Source organism: Pseudophryne corroboree, chromosome 1 (assembly GCF_028390025.1).
Source record: "Pseudophryne corroboree isolate aPseCor3 chromosome 1, aPseCor3.hap2, whole genome shotgun sequence".
NCBI lineage: Eukaryota > Metazoa > Chordata > Amphibia > Anura > Myobatrachidae > Pseudophryne > Pseudophryne corroboree.
The window spans coordinates 514,290,475-514,307,217 of NC_086444.1; the positions used below are offsets into that span (position 1 = coordinate 514,290,475).

Sequence of the window (16,743 nt, forward strand, 5' to 3'; positions counted from 1 at the left end):
GATTACAGTGTTTTCATTGGTCTGAAGTTCCAATATTTCATTGGATGAAACTGCAGTGTTTCTGTTTGGCAACTTCTCCATATACCAGCTAGTGTGGAGATACCATTGGCCACCAACAAAATGCAGGGACGAAGGTTTAGGAAGAAAAGAGATTTATGGTAGACTTACCATGGTTAAATCTCTTTCTGCGAGGTACATTGGATCCACAGGGAAACATTGGGGTGTAGAGATGGATCTTGATCCAGAGGCACCAACAGGCTAAAGCTTTAGACTGTCCCAGGATGCATTGGGGCCTTATCTATAACCCCGCCTCCAGGCACTGGAGCTCAGTTTCGTTAACCAGTCCAATGCAGGAGCACGTAAAAGAGAAGGTAGATGTTAGTCACATAGAACCACGTTCTCACGACAGGATAAGGGACTAGCGGCTAATGACATACAAACCCATAAAAGCTAGGTGCGTCAGGGTGGGCGCCCTGTGGAACCAATGTACCTCGCAGAAAGAGATTTAACCATGGTAAATCTACCATAAATCTCCTTTTCTGCATCGGGGTACATTGGTTTCCACAGTGAAACATCGGGGATGTCCTAAAGCAGTTCCTCAAGGAAGGGGACGAACCGTAGCGGGTATAAGAACCCGGCGTCCAAAGGAAGCATCCTTGGTGGCGGAAGTATCGAAGGCATAGAACCTAATGAACGTGTTCACTGCGGACCACGTAGCTGCCTTGCACAATTGTTCAGCGGACGTGCCTCGGTGGGCCACCCATGAAGGTCCAACAGACCGAGTAGAATGGGTTTTGATAGCAGCAGGAGCTGGAAGTCCAGCCTGCGCATAGGCTTGTGCAATCACCATACTAATCCATCTGGCCAAGGTTTGCTTATTCGCAGGCCAGCCACGTTTGTGAAAACCAAAAAGTACAAAACGGTTATCTGACCTCCTGAGAGAGGCAGTCCTGTCCACATAAATACAGAGAGACCTTACCACATCCAAAGACCGCTCTTTGGGGGACAAATCAGAAGAGATAAAGGCCGGAACCACAATCTCTTGGTTCAGGTGGAAAGATGACACCACCTAAGGCAAATAACCAGGGCGAGTTCTAAGAACCGCTTGGTCGCGGTGAAGTATCAGAAAGGATGGACGACAGAACAGAGCGCCTTGGTCTGACACCCTCCTAGCAGAGGCAATAGCCAGTAGGAACAGGACCTTGACCGTGAGCCATTTAAGGTCCACTGACTATGGAGACTCTTGCAGGGCATTCAGGACAACAGACAGATCCCATGGAGCCACAGGAGGGACATAGGGAGGCTGAATCCGTAAAACACCCTGCGTGAAAGTATGAACATCAGGAATAGATGCAATTTTTTTCTGAAACCACACCGACAGGGCAGAGAACCTTGAGGGAGGCCAGACGATGGCCTAAGTCCAGGCCTTTTTGCAGAAAAGACAGAAGTCTGGAAGTTCTGAATTTGTATGCATCGTAATTCTTAGCAGCACACAAGGTGAAGTAAGAATTCCAGACCTTGTAATAAATCTGCGCAGAAGCCAGTTTGCGAGCCTTCAGCATAGTTTGGATAACAGCCTTCAGGAGTGATGCTTCAAGAGCCACGCCTTCAAAGCCAATCTGGCCAGGTCCGGGTAGACACAAGGGCCCTGAACGAGGAGGTCTGGGCGTTGAGGAAGTAGAAGAGGACGCTCTATCGATAGACCCTGCAGGTCTGAGAACCAATGCCGTCTGGGCCACTCTGGAGCGACTAGAAGTAGTATCCCTCCTTCTTGTTTGAACTTCCGAAGCACCCTGGGCAGGAGAGACACTGGAGGGAACACGTAAGGCATCCGAAAGTTCCATGGAATTGCCAGTGCATCCACGAACGCTGCTTGAGGATCCCTGGTCCTTGATCCGAAGACCGGAACCTTGTGATTGTGTTGAGACGCCATCAGGTCTACATCTGGTATGCTCCACTTGTCCACTAGGAGTTGAAAGACTTTGTGATGAAGACTCCACTCTCTGGCGTGTACGTCCTAACGACTGAGGAAATCCGCTTCCCAGTTGAGGACTCCTGGAATGAACACTGCTGATTTTGCTGGCAGATGGCATTCCGTCCACCAAAGGATTTTTGACACTTCCATCATTGCCATGCGGCTTCGAGTGCCGCCTTGATGGTTTATGTATACTACCGTGGTGGCATTGTCTGACCGTACATGAACAGGCCTATTCTGTAGCAGAGGCAGGATGAGAGAAAAAGCATTGAACACTGCCCGCAATTCCAGAATGTTTATCAGGAGGAGTGATTCCTCCTTGGTCCACCGACCTTGGAAAGAGTGTTGCTCCAACACCGCGCCCCAACCCCTCAGACAGGCATCCGTAGTCAGTAGGACCCATTCGGGGATCCAGAAGGGACGGCCCCTGCTCAACTGCTGGTCCTGTAGCCACCAGGTCAGCGACAGACGAACCTCTGGAGTCAAGGAGATCATGTGAGACCTGATTCGATGAGGTAGGCCGTCCCACTTGGAAAGGATTAACTTCTGCAGAAATGAAACTGAGTGTACTCTACCATGTCGAAAGCCGACACCATTAGGCCTAGTGCTTGCATCGCTGAGTGTATCGACACTCTTGGGCGAGAGAGGAAGTATCTGATCCTCTCCTGAAGCTTCAGGACCTTCTCTGGGGACAGAAACAGCCATTGACTGTGTGTCCAGCAGTGCCCCCAGGTGCACCATGCTTTGAGCTGGGACCAGCGAGGACTTCTTCCAGTTGATTAGCCACCCGTGGGCTTGTAGGAAGTTTACCGTCAGGTGCAGATGACTGAGGAGTACATCATCGGAGTTTGCCAGAATCAGCAAGTCGTCCAGATACGGCAGGATCCTGACTTCATGGCGACGGAGATGAGCCATCATCATGGCCATAATCTTGGTGAAGATCCGAGGAGCAGTGGCCAGTCCAAATGGCAGAGCCTGTAACTGATAGTGGAGGTTGCCAATAGCAAACCGCAGATATTGCTGATGCGATATGGCAATAGGTATATGCAGGTAAGCATCTTGTATATCCAGGGATACCATATAGTCTCTGGGTTCCGTGGCCAGTACAATTGAGCGCAGTGTTTCCATATGGAACTTGGACACTCTCACAAACTTGTTCAGTGATTTAAGGTTGAGTATGGGCCAGAGAGACCCATTGGGTTTCGGTACTAGAAACAGGGACGAGTGGTATCGTATGATAACTGTGGTGCAAAACTGGTGAGGGGGACATCTCCTGAAAGAGACTGCATACCCGTGAGAGTCTTTAACCAGACCTGGGTGAATCGCAGAAGTCAGCCTTCCACCCTGGCGTCCCCCAGGGGGAGGCTTGCCCCGTCATGCAGCAGGCTTGTCGTGTTTAGAAGCAGGCTGACAGGCTGCCCAGGATTGTATAGCCTTAGGCTTTGTGGTTTTGGAAGCACAAGATTGTCTCGGGTAAGTCTGACCTTTTGCTTTCCCTTGAGGTTGAAAGGAGCAAAAAGTGGTACCTTTTGCCTTCTGTGCAGAAGGAGTAGTATTAGGGAGAAAGGCAGTCTTAGCAGCAGCCAAGTCAGCCACAATTGTATTGAGGTCTTCTCCAAATGAAATGTTTCCCTTAAAAGGGAGAATCTCCAAGGTCTTTTTGGAGTCCAGGTCCACCTTCCATGACCTCAACCACAGAATACGGCGAGCCAGGATGGACGTAGTTGCTGCCTTGGCTGCCAATACGCCTGCCTCAGAGGATGACTCCTGTATATAATAGGCGGCGGTGGTAATATGAGACAGGAATTTTCTGGCATTGTCAGATATATCCGGGGGCAACTCATCCTCTAATTCCTGAGCCCATGCTTCAATACCTTTTGTGGCCCAGGAGGCTGCTATAGTGGGTCTGTGTACAGCACCTGTAAGGGAGTAAATAGACGTCAGGCATCTCTCCACACGCTTATCTGTCGGTTCCTTCAGTGAGGTGACAGTGGTGACAGGCAGAGTGGATGACACCACCAGACGGATGACATAGGAATCCACCGGCGGTGAATTTTCCCACTTGTTACACAACTCTGTAGGGAGAGGATAGCGAGCTACCATCCGTTTAGACAGGGAGAATTTCTTCCCTGGAGTAATCCAGGGTTCTCGTCGTATGTCCACTAAATGGTCAGAATGTGGTAATAATGTTTTAGTTACCTTCTGACGTTTAAACTTATCAGGTTTCTTAGACAAATGTAGTGGAATCCTCAGCATCATCTGATATTTGCAAGATCTGCTTAATAGCAACCACTAGGTCAGGGACATCAACCTGTGTTGTAGATTCCTCGTCAGAAGCAGCTGTGTCAGTGTCTGACGGGACAGTATGCTCCCCATCGTCATCAGAAGAATCTTCTGAAAGATTAGTGGATTGTGAGGAGGAAGTAGCCCGCTTAGATGACCCCGTGACACGAGAGTGACTTGGGGCAGTCTTATGTCTAACCAAGGATTGATTCAATTGCTGCAACTGGGTAGACAAATGATCCATCCAAGGCGGATTTACCAGAGGGACAATATGTGCCCCATAGGGGGCGCAAGGCGTGTCACAAGCGTATTTAGCATAGATGAGAACGCCGCCCAAGGTGGCTCCTGATTGGTTACAGGAGCTGCGGACTGACTGGGAGATGTGTGGCACGTAGTACACCGACCGTCATACAAAACTTTCCCCTCAGGCAAATCCCTGGTGCATGCACTGCATGATGCAGAAGCGTCCCCGGATTTCCTGCCCTTTTTGTTAGACATTTTCAGAGATGCAACAGCAGAGCGTATTAGTATGATACAGCCAGAGTACAATACCTGCGAATAAATCCCCTAGTATATGACAGCGTACACAGTGCACAACACCAGCAAATATATCCGGTACTATGTAACTGCGTACACAGTACACGGGATCAGTACGTATTACCGCCGGACGGAATCCCGGCGGTCGGAATAGCGACCCGGTATTCCGCCCGGCACAATCCCGACAAGGGGGCGAGTGCAACGCAGCACCATGTGGGCTCGCTGTGCTCGCCACGCTGCGGGCACACTCATTTATTCTCCTTCTATGGGGGTCGTGGACACCCACAGAGGGAGAATATGTCGGGATTGTGCCAGTCGGGATCCCAGTGTCGGTATTCCGACTGCCGGAATTCCATCCGGCGGGATCTTGACCACATCCCCAGTACACAACACCAGCGAATGAATGTATTATGTGACTGAGTACACAGTAGAATACACTTAACGATAAATACTATGAAGCACTATATATGAGACACTGACGCACCTAGTCCTTAGGGTAGAGAATACAGTGATAGACAAAGCTAAGATACACTGAATGTGAAATCTACACAGCAGATACAGACACACACAGTCACAGTGACAATGCAGATAATTATTTTAGTAAGACAATAAAACTGCACTAGACTAGTATATGTATATTATATATAACAATGCACGGTCTGAGACCGGATGTATATATCAGAATACAATATATTCTGGCACAGGTACACTTGTTCTTAACTAACGCTGTCTTATCATGGACATGTAGAATACTTAAGTGTCTGTAAAATCACAGTGCTTATGTACAGGCGGATTTACAGGAGAGACCTTGCCATGCAGTCCCGGAGACCAGTCGCAGCTATGCTTAGAAGATGGCGCCCAGCTTCTCAATCAGGGAGTGAGGGAGAGTGTGAGGCAGCTCCAGGGTAGGAACACCAGCAGTAGATGGCGCCCTGGGCCGGGGGAGGGGCTACAGGTCAAGCGATGTCTCCCCTATGCTGGTGTTCACCACCTGGTACTACGGAGTCTTATTAAAGTGGGCATTAGTACACCCGACCTGTACTCCTATGCCCTGGTGGATATAGTGGGGTCCCTGCACAGTGACAGTGTCCACGCCAGCATCGCAGTCCGTCTCCCTAAACTGTGATCGAAACGCAATTTAGTGGTGGGTCCCACCTGGGGGACCCTCTTACCTCCTCCCTTCGTAGCAGCGACGCGAACCAGGAGAGCGCTGCTACCGTGTGCCAAATGCCGGAGCTTCCCCGCCACAAGTACCCGGGAACTGAGCCAGCGGGAGTATGCCATGCCGCTGGGGAGGCACAGAATGTCACCCTGATATAAAAGTTGCTGCGGCCCTTGAAGTCTTCTAATAAAGCTTTTTCAGGGCTGCCCAGTGCAGTCCCGCTGTTAAGTGAACTGCTCTGCAGGGCACCAACTCGAACTGAGCTCACAGTGCCTGGAGGCAGGGTTATAGAGGAGGCCCCAATGCATCCTGGGACAGTCTAAGGCTTTAGCCTGTTGGTGCCTGGATCAAGATACATCTCTTCACCCCGATGTTTCCCTGTGGAAACCAATGTACCCCGCTGCAGAAATATTTATTGTGGATGGGATAATATACACTGACTGTGGATGGAATGGCAAAAAATCAGCAATGAAAATGTAACCTGGGTTTTAGAAAGGGTGATATCCACTTACAACCACTATAGAAAATAAACAATATGTGCTGCTATAGTACATCTACACTGAGGGCCTGATTCAGAGGTGGGAGCAATGGCAATATTTCCTCAGCTGGTCAATGTATTTTCTATTGTGCATTCATATGAATCGCATTGTGAAAGTGCATTGATGGATTTAAGACAGTGATTGTAGTGTGGATTTGGATGCAGAATGATTGACGAGCGTCAGGGGCATGTCTGAGCCAGTAACTGCATCCTGGTAAACAGTGTTACTGGCCCCAGTATCTTAGGTCTGACAGGCATTCTGAACAACCATAGGGAAGTTGCCGATGCCTGCAATTCACAGGCTATGATTAGATTTATGCCAATAATTGTCCTCAAGTTACAAAGTGTTATCCTTGCTTTTACCTAAATATACAAATTAGGATTTTGGGATTGCTTTGCCCGCTATTTGAGGTAGAGCACCTTGGGTATTTCATATGGCTTTAGTAGCTTTATTTTTAGCCCATGTAAGACACAATTTGTTGTATCTCATCTCTTTGAATTTGATACTTTCCTTTAAATCTAGAACTTACTTTGTGGGGTATATTTTCCCATCCATTTATTCTGTGTTATATGTCTTCACCGATATATATCTTTACTTTAAACTTGTATTCTCACGGTCTAATTGTTTTCAATATTTCCTATTAAAATAAACAGTTTATTCTTACCCCCATTCATGGCATCAATCCTTATTTTCAGTTGGTTGGGTCCAGTAAGCAAGCATTTAATAGCATTAAAGTCAAAAATCGTTCTGAGCAAATTGAGGTAAACATCCACTGAGTCCACTACTTCAACTACAAAACAATGTAAGACCGCAACAGGAAATAATATCAGTATTAACTTGTAAACACAAGAGTACATTGCTTAGCACTCATTACATACTCATTAAGAATACACAGTGGGATTTTTCAAAGAAAAAATGTGCCAGTACTTACCTAAAGTTACAAGTTGATGCAAGATGTATAGTAGTTCCCACATTCTATAAAGATAGCCATACACTGTGCAATTATCAGCCTGATCAGCTAATTATCATCTTGTTGTGCTGATATGTACAGTGTATGGTCACAGCTGAGCCGCAATTGTCGGCCATGAACATTCTTCCAACATACCCGACATATGTAATAATGGGGCAGATGTATTAATTATTATTATTACCAGTTATTTATATAGCACACACATATTCCGCAGCGCTTTCCAGATAATATTTGGCCATTCACATCAGTCCCTGCCCCAGTGGAGCTTACAATCTATATTCCCTACCACATGTACACGCACACACATTCACACTAGGGTTAATTTTTGTTGGGATCCAATTAACCTACCAGTATATATATTTTTGGATTGTGGGAGGAAACCGGAGTACCTGGAAGAAACCCACGTAAGTAGAGGGAGAATATACAAACTCGACACAGTTAGTGCCATGGTGGGAATCGAACCCATGACCTCAGTGCTGTGAGGCAGTAATGCTAACCATTACACAATCCGTAAGCCTGTAGAAGTGATGAAGCAGTGACAAGTGGACGGTGATAACGCACCAGCCAATCATTACAGGTTTGAAAATGACAGGTAGGAGCTGATTGGCTGGTGCATTATCACTTTTCACTTATCACTGCTTTACGACTTCTACAGGCTTAATACATCTGCCCCGTTATGTGTGCTCTGAGTTGACAGTGGATGTATTTACCATCAGACAGAGAGGACAGTTATCTAACAGTGCAATGCAATGTCGGGTAATTGGTCTGTCTGATAGTGAGTTTCGTTTCAGTGTGCTGATACGGATTTTATTCATTTCTGAAATTATGTCACTGATTTTTTTCCTGTTTCTGTAACAAATTATAGGAATTAAAAATTAAACAAAAAAAAATGCTGTTACTACGCAACCTGGAATGACCCTCTTCGCCCCAAAAAAAACCCAAAGGACACTGAGTAGGAATTGCAATCCTGGGACCCTGAAAGTTTTTGAGGCCACAAAATACCCGGGGATATAATCAATAAGGGATTTCAATACAGTGTGATTTGGGAAGAGAGTTCAGTAAGATGGTACTTATCTTGTTTCCGGTCAAATTGCCCGATCCTCTCTTTATGCTAGCCTATCATGTCCAGTGCGTTCAACAGAAACAGGGTTGGACAAGTAGGGGGTGCCAAGAACATAACTGCCAACCTTGTGAAGTTGCAAGCTTGAGTAAAACCAATTCCTTGAATAGGAGATTGTACCATAACATGATTTTGACACTAAATTTAAATTAACTACTTATCAAATTTTCCATTTGATAAGTAAATTTAAATTTATAAAAATGTTATTCTACATTTGTGTGGCCCAGATATGAAATGATCAGAGCTAAACAGTGAATTGAGTGGTTGAGTACTTTTTGCTTGGACAAACTGGTTTAGGTCATACAATACACATATGACATCTTTATATACAGTATATCCCCTTCTCTTTTCTGTTAACCATTGGTCTTACATATTTGCCAATGGATCTGCCATCACGAATCCACACCACTGAAACAATTTACTAATTTGGACTAAACATCCAAACAGATCAATCAAATCTGCATATTTGTATCAAACTTTATTGGAAGCTGAAGTCTGAATATTAACAAAGTTACCATTATTTCCTTCAGGGTGGACATCTGAACTTATGGTTTTTGGGATGCATCTAACCCAGTTATAGTTATTGTAATGTTTTCTGTTCTGATAATTGGAATTCGAACTGTGCATAAGCATCAAACGCTTCAGTACCTCTAAATGGCTTGAACTTATTCTCCAAGTCAAAGTCCTGCCTTCCAACTCTTGAGAGGTCAATACGCAGTTCTGGACAAATGGCATATTCCTCAATAGTTTTACTGATCTGGAAAATTTTATCTGTAACAGCATCGGCAGCAGGACCTGAATAATAAAACGGCAAATGAAGCTATGAATGATATATAGCAGGTTATGTGCCCCAAAAGCAAGACACAGCAAAGAGCAGATGTACCTTATAATCCAACAGCCACTGTAATTATGGAGCTTGTCAAGATTGTATGGCAGATAGTAACAGAAAGAAATATATAACATCTGTATCCAGGCTTACAATGTAACATCTGTTTGGAAAAATATTCCGTTGACTTAATGGACTGAAGATATATGATGGCAACCTCTATATCCGAGTGAACATTGGATATTTATAGAGCAGCAGATCCAAAATAATATATCAAAATTATTTCAATGTTTCTAGGTAAATAATAGCACACGTATTTGCAATATGAATCCTACAGTGATAAACCTCACTGTTAAAAGTGACATTTACATATGTACTCATCTAGTAATTGTATAGTGCTGCTTGACTTGACATTGGGGTCATTTACAATACTGTGGAGAGAACACATAGAGATGCTGCACAAAAGACATTTCTTACTCTTTTCTGATGCCTTATTCGTCAGGATAAAATGCAGTCCTAGATCGCCGGAGGTGTGGGTTGCCGGCCAATCTCAGACGTTTTTTAAAGGAACAATCACTTACAAGGCAAAACCATGCCTTGTAAGTGATTGTCCCTTTAAAAAAAAGTCTGAGATTGGCTGGCATGCCGCACCTCTGCCAATCTTGGACGCCATTACATCCCACCGGTGGTATGAGTTCCACTTAGGGATATGTGCATGGGTGCATAGGGCAATAACATATTGGGGGATTAGAAATTTAACCAAATCTTTCAACTTTATATTTTAAAAGACCCCCTCCCCTATAACAATACTTTGGTGGAGTCTCCTTTTCTTAGACTGTATTTGTATACATTTATTAGGTAACAAGGTACGGCGGCAGCTATACATTTTAAAAAGCAGCAGAATTCATATATATATATATATATATATATATATTTATTTATAAACAGAAATTCATTATACTTGGTAAACTCTCGACACTCACATACAGTTGTGCTCATAAGTTTACATACTCTAGCAGAATTTGTGATTTTCTGGCCATTTGTCAGAGAATATGAATGATAACTCACAAACTTTTCTTTCACTCATGGTTAGTGGTTGGGTGAAGCCATTTATTGTCAAACAACTGTGTTTACTCTTTTTAAATCATAATGGACAACAGAAACTACCCAAATTACCCTGATCAAAAGTTTACATACAACAGTTCTTAATACCGTGTATTGCCCCCTTTCACATCAATGACAGCTTGAAGTCTTTTGTGGTAGTTGTGGATGAGGTCTTTATTTTCTCAGATGGTAAAGCTGCCCATTCTTCTTGGCAAAAAGCCTCCAGTTCCTGTAAATTCTTGGGCTGTCATGCATGAACTGCACGTTTGAGATCTCCCCAGAGCGGCTCAATGATATTGAGGTCAGAAGACTGAGATGGCCACTCCAGAACCTTCACTTTATTCTGCTGTAGCCAATGACAGGTCGACTTGGCCTTGTGTTTTGGATCATTGTCATGTTGGAACGTCCAAGTAGTCCCATGCAAAGCTTCCGGGCTGATGAGTGCAAATTTTCCTCCAGTATTTTCTGATAACATGCTGCATTCATCTTGCCATCAATTTTGACCAAGTTTCCAGTGCCTTTGTAGCTCACACATCCCCAAACCATCAGCGATCCACCTCCGTGTTTCACAGTAGGAATGGTGTACCTTTCATCATAGGCCTTGTTGACTCCTCTCCAAATGTAACGTTTATGGTTGTGGCCAAAAAGTTAAATTTTGGTCTCATCATGCCAAATGACTTTGTTCCAGAAGTTTTGAGGCTTGTCTCTGTGCTGTTTGGAGTATTGTAAGCGGGCTGCTTTGTGGCATTTGCGTAGTAATGTCTTTCTTCTGGCGACTCGACCATGCAGCTCATTTTTCTTCAAATGCCTCCTTATTGTGCATCTTGAAACAACCACACCACTTTTTTTCAGAGAGTCCTGTGTTTCAGCTAAAGTTATTTGTGGATTTTTCTTTGCATCCCGAACAATTTTCCTGGCAGTTGTGGCTGAAATTTTTGTTGGTCTACCTGACCGTGATTTGGTTTCCACAGAATCCCTCATTTTCCACTTCTTAATTAGAGTTTGAACACTGCTGATTGGCATTCTCAATTGCTTGGATATCTTTTTATATCCCTTTCCTGTTTTATACAGTTCAATTACCTTTTCCCGCAGATCCTTTGACAATTCTTTTGCTTTCCACATGACTCAGAATCCAGACACGTCAGTGCAGCACTGGATGAAAGATGCAAGGGTCTTTCAGGAGTCCAGAAACTCAATGACCTTTTATACACACACACTGATTACAAGCAAACAGATCACAGGTGAGGATGGTTACCTTTAGAAGCCATTCAAACCCGTTTGTGTCAACTTGTGTGCATGTTATCAGGCCAAAATCTCCAGGGTATGTAAACTTTTGATCAGGGTCATTTGGGTAGTTTCTGTTGTCATTATGATTTAAAAAGAGTAAACACAGTTGTTTGACAATAAATTACTTCACCCAACCACTAACCATGAGTGAAAGAAAAGTTTGTGAGTTATCATTCATATTCTCTGACAAATGGCCAGAAAATCACAAATTCTGCTAGGGTATGTAAACTTATGAGCACAACTGTATAGCTGCTCTTCTTTAATGCTGCTGCTCTTGTCTCTTTGAAGCAGGAAGGTATACAGTAAATAGGTTTTAGAGATCCTTGACTAGGGCATCAGTGCCACAGAGTGTAGAGCCCAGCACTGCCACTACCACATGGTCGCTGCAGCGGGGACCACGTAAGTGCCTGTGTGCTAAGGTACTCTGTTATTCCACTAAGATGAGTGATACCTATGTGATCACTCATGGAAAGAAAATGCCCACATGTATACAGTAGATGAGTAATTTAACAAACACAGATTGGGTATATTTACAGTAGACAATTCACTTTCTGATTTTCACCGATCATTACATCATTTTGTACACAAACAGTAGCACCTTTACAATAAGAAAATCTCATACAGAAAGCATCAGAAGAAATGCAGGTATCCAAATTATTCCCTATCTATAAACTAGTTTTAATACAGGGAACTGAGAATTAGTACGCTCTAGCACTGGTCATATATATAAAGATTTTCTTTCAATGCAATTAAAATAAGGATTTTACCTCCATTGGCAACATTGAACTTTACACCAAAATCTCCACCAGGTCCTCCAGGATTGTGGCTAGCTGTTAGAACAATTCCTCCGATTGCTTTGATCTTTCTGATGATGCATGAAACAGCAGGTGTGGACAACAAGCCATTCTGACCAACCACCAATCGGCCAATCTGCGTGCCACCAGAAAACAAAGTAACATATACCTTCTTCATTGTGTATTGCTACATTGTTTCGAAAACAACTTTAGGAAATATAATTATTAATCTGTAAACTAGAAATTTGGAATGTTCATGCATTTTGCATTTTTGTCTTATAAAAACAAAACTTTCTAACATACGTCAAGTCTATTGACCCAACAGTAATAATTTTCAATAGATTTCTATATTTTGTTATTTTCGAAATTGATTTTTTTTTTGGTTCAACAAGCTGGTGGCACAGAGCCCAACTCAGACCTGATCACTGCTGTGCGTTTTTGCACAGTGGGTGATTATCGAACCACTGCGCATGCGTATGCACCAAACTGCGCACACGCGTCGCCAAACAGCGACAGGATGGTGCGAAAATTTCAGTCGCACGGGGGTGTTCGCAAATTGATTGACAGGAAGGGGATATTTGTGGGTGGTAACTGGCCGTTTCTTGGAGTGTCATAAAAAAAAACGCAGGCGTTCCTAAGCGTTTTCAGGGTGGGTGTGTGACGTCAGCTCTGGAACTGATCAGCCTGATTCCTTTGCACTAAAGGAGTAAGTATTGAGGTACGCATAGACTACACACACTGCACAGTATTGGAAAAAATAAGAATTTACTCACCGGTAATTCTATTTCTCGTAGTCAGTAGTGAATGCTGGGAACTCCGTAAGGACCATGGGGAATAGCGGGCTCCGAAGGAGACTGGGCACTCTAAGAAAGAATTAGGACTACCTGGTGTGCACTGGCTCCTCCCTCTATGCCCCTCCTCCAGACCTCAGTTAGGGAAACTGTGCCCGGAAGAGCTGACACAATAAGGAAAGGATTTGGAATCCCGGGTAAGACTCATACCAGCCACACCAATCACACCGTACAACTCGTGATACTATATCCAGTTAACAGTATGAACAACAACTGAGCCTCACGAACAGATGGCTCATAACAATAACCCTTTAGTTAGGCAATAACTATATACAAGTATTGCAGACAATCTGCACTTGGGATGGGCGCCCAGCATCCACTACGGACTACGAGAAATAGAATTACCGGTGAGTAAATTCTTATTTTCTCTGACGTCCTAGTGGATGCTGGGAACTCCGTAAGGACCATGGGGATTATACCAAAGCTCCCAAACGGGCGGGAGAGTGCGGATGACTCTGCAGCACCGAATGAGCAAACTCAAGGTCCTCCTCAGCCAGGGTATCAAACTTGTAGAATTTTGCAAATGTGTTTGAACCCGACCAAGTAGCAGCTCGGCAAAGTTGTAAAGCCGAGACCCCTCGGGCAGCCGCCTAAGAAGAGCCCACTTTCCTCGTGGAATGGGCTTTTACAGATTTAGGATGCGGCAGTCCAGCCGCAGAATGTGCAAGTTGAATCGTGCTACAGATCCAGCGAGCAATAGTCTGCTTAGAAGCAGGAGCACCCAGCTTGTTGGGTGCATACAGGATAAATAGCGAGTCAGTTTTCCTGACTCCAGCCGTCCTGGAAACATATATTTTCAGGGCCCTGACTATGTCCAGTAACTTGGAATCCTCCAAGTCCCGAGTAGCCGCAGGCACCACAATAGGTTGGTTCACATGAAAAGCTGAAACCACCTTAGGAAGGAATTGGGAACGAGTCCTCAATTCCGCCCTATCCATATGAAAAATCAGATAAGGGCTTTTACATGACAAAGCCGCCAATTCTGATACACGCCTGGCCGCCGCCATGGCCAACAGCATGACCACTTTCCACATGAGGTATTTTAGCTCCACGGTTTTAAGTGGCTCAAACCAATGCGACTTTAGGAAATCCAACACCACGTTGAGATCCCACGGTGCCACTGGAGGCACAAAAGGGGGCTGAATATGCAGCACTCCTTTAACAAAAGTCTGAACTTCAGGCAGTGAAGCCAGTTCTTTTTGGAAGAAAATCGACAGAGCCGAGATCTGGACCTTAATGGAACCCAATTTTAGGCCCATAGTCAATCCTGACTGTAGGAAGTGCAGAAATCGACCGAGCTGAAATTCCTCCGTTGGGGCCTTCCTGGCCTCACACCAAGCAACATATTTTCGCCATATGCGGTGATAATGTCTTACGGTCACATCTTTCCTAGCTTTAATCAGCGTAGGAATGACTTCCTCCGGAATGCCCTTTTCTTTTAGGATCCGGTGTTCAACCGCCATGCCGTCAAACACAGCCGCGGTAAGTCTTGGAACAGACAGGGCCCCTGCTGCAGCAGGTCCTGTCTGAGCGGCAGAGGCCATGGGTCCTCTGAGATCATTTCTTGAAGTTCTGGGTACCAAGCTCTTCTTGGCCAATCCGGAACCACAAGTATAGTTCTTACTCCTCTCCTTCTTATTATTCTCAGTACCATGGGTATGAGAGGCAGAGGAGGGAACACATAAACCGACTGGTACACCCACGGTGTCACTAGAGCGTCCACAGCTATCGCCTGAGGGTCCCTTGACCTGGCGCAATATCTTTTTAGCTTTTTGTTGAGGCGGGACGCCATCATGTCCACCTGTGGCCTTTCCCAACGGTGTACAATCATTTGGAAGACTTCTGGATGAAGTCCCCACTCTCCCGGGTGGAGGTCGTGCCTGCTGAGGAAGTCTGCTTCCCAGTTGTCCACTCCCGGAATGAACACCGCTGATAGTGCTAACACATGATTTTCCACCCATCGGAGAATCCTTGTGGTTTCTGCCATCGCCATCCTGCTTCTTGTGCCGCCCTGACGGTTTACATGGGCGACCGCCGTGATGTTGTCTGACTGGATCAGCACCGGCTGGTGTTGAAGCAGGGGTCTTGCCTGACTTAGGGCATTGTAAATGGCCCTTAGTTCCAGAATATTTATGTGTAGGGAAGTCTCCTGACTCGTCCATAGTCCTTGGAAGTTTCTTCCCTGTGTGACTGCCCCCCAACCTCGAAGGCTGGCATCCGTGGTCACCAGGACCCAGTCCTGTATGCCGAATCTGCGGCCCTCTAGAAGATGAGCACTCTGCAGCCACCACAACAGCGACACCCTGGTCCTTGGAGACAGGGTTATCAGCCAATGTATCTGAAGATGCGATCCGGACCACTTGTCCAACAGATCCCACTGAAAGATCCTTGCATGGAACCTTCCGAATGGAATTGCTTCGTAAGAAGCTACCATCTTTCCCAGGACTCGCGTGCAGTGGTGCACCGACACCTGTTTTGGTTTTAGGAGGTCTCTGACTAGAGATGACAACTCCTTGGCCTTCTCCTCCGGGAGAAACTCCTTTTTCTGTTCTGTGTCCAGAACCATCCCCAGGAACAGTAGACGCGTTGTAGGAACCAGCTGCGACTTTGGAATATTCAGGATCCAGCCGTGCTGTTGTAGCACTTCCCGAGCTAGTGCTACTCCGATCAACAACTGTTCCCTGGACCTCGCCTTTATAAGGAGATCGTCCAAGTACGGGATAATTATAACTCCCTTTTTTCGAAGGAGTATCATAATTTCGGCCATTACCTTGGTAAATACCCTCGGTGCCGTGGACAGACCAAACGGCAACGTCTGGAATTGGTAATGACAGTCCTGTACCACAAATCTGAGGTACTCCTGGTGAGGAGGGTAAATGGGGACACGCAGGTAAGCATCCTTGATGTCCAGTGATACCATGTAATCCCCTTCGTCCAGGCTTGCAATAACCGCCCTGAGCGATTCCATTTTGAACTTGAACCTTCTTATATAAGTGTTCAAGGATTTCAAATTTAAAATGGGTCTCACCGAACCGTCCGGTTTCGGTACCACAAACATTGTGGAATAGTAGCCCCGTCCCTGTTGAAGGAGGGGTACTTTGGTTATCACCTGCTGGGAGTACAGCTTGTGAATCGCCTCCAGCACCGCCTCCCTGTCTGGGGGAGTAGTTGGCAAGGCTGATTTGAGGAAACGGCGAGGGGGAGACGTCTCGAATTCCAGCTTGTACCCCTGAGATACCACTTGTAGAATCCAGGGATCCACCCGTGAGCGAGCCCACTGGTCGCTGAAGTTCCA

General features: G+C 45.4%; 1 protein-coding gene across 1 annotated transcript in view; it reads right to left on the bottom strand.

The window, feature by feature from the left end:
* Window positions 1-16,743, bottom strand: part of PGM5 (phosphoglucomutase 5) — a 338,082-nt gene that overhangs the window by 221,207 nt on the left and 100,132 nt on the right. The window contains exons 2-4 of the mRNA XM_063913924.1: window positions 12,571-12,733; window positions 9,235-9,381; window positions 7,161-7,286 (exon numbers count right to left, since the gene is read on the bottom strand). Coding sequence (XP_063769994.1) covers window positions 7,161-7,286; window positions 9,235-9,381; window positions 12,571-12,733 — 436 coding nt within the window. The remainder of the gene's footprint in view (window positions 1-7,160; window positions 7,287-9,234; window positions 9,382-12,570; window positions 12,734-16,743) is intronic.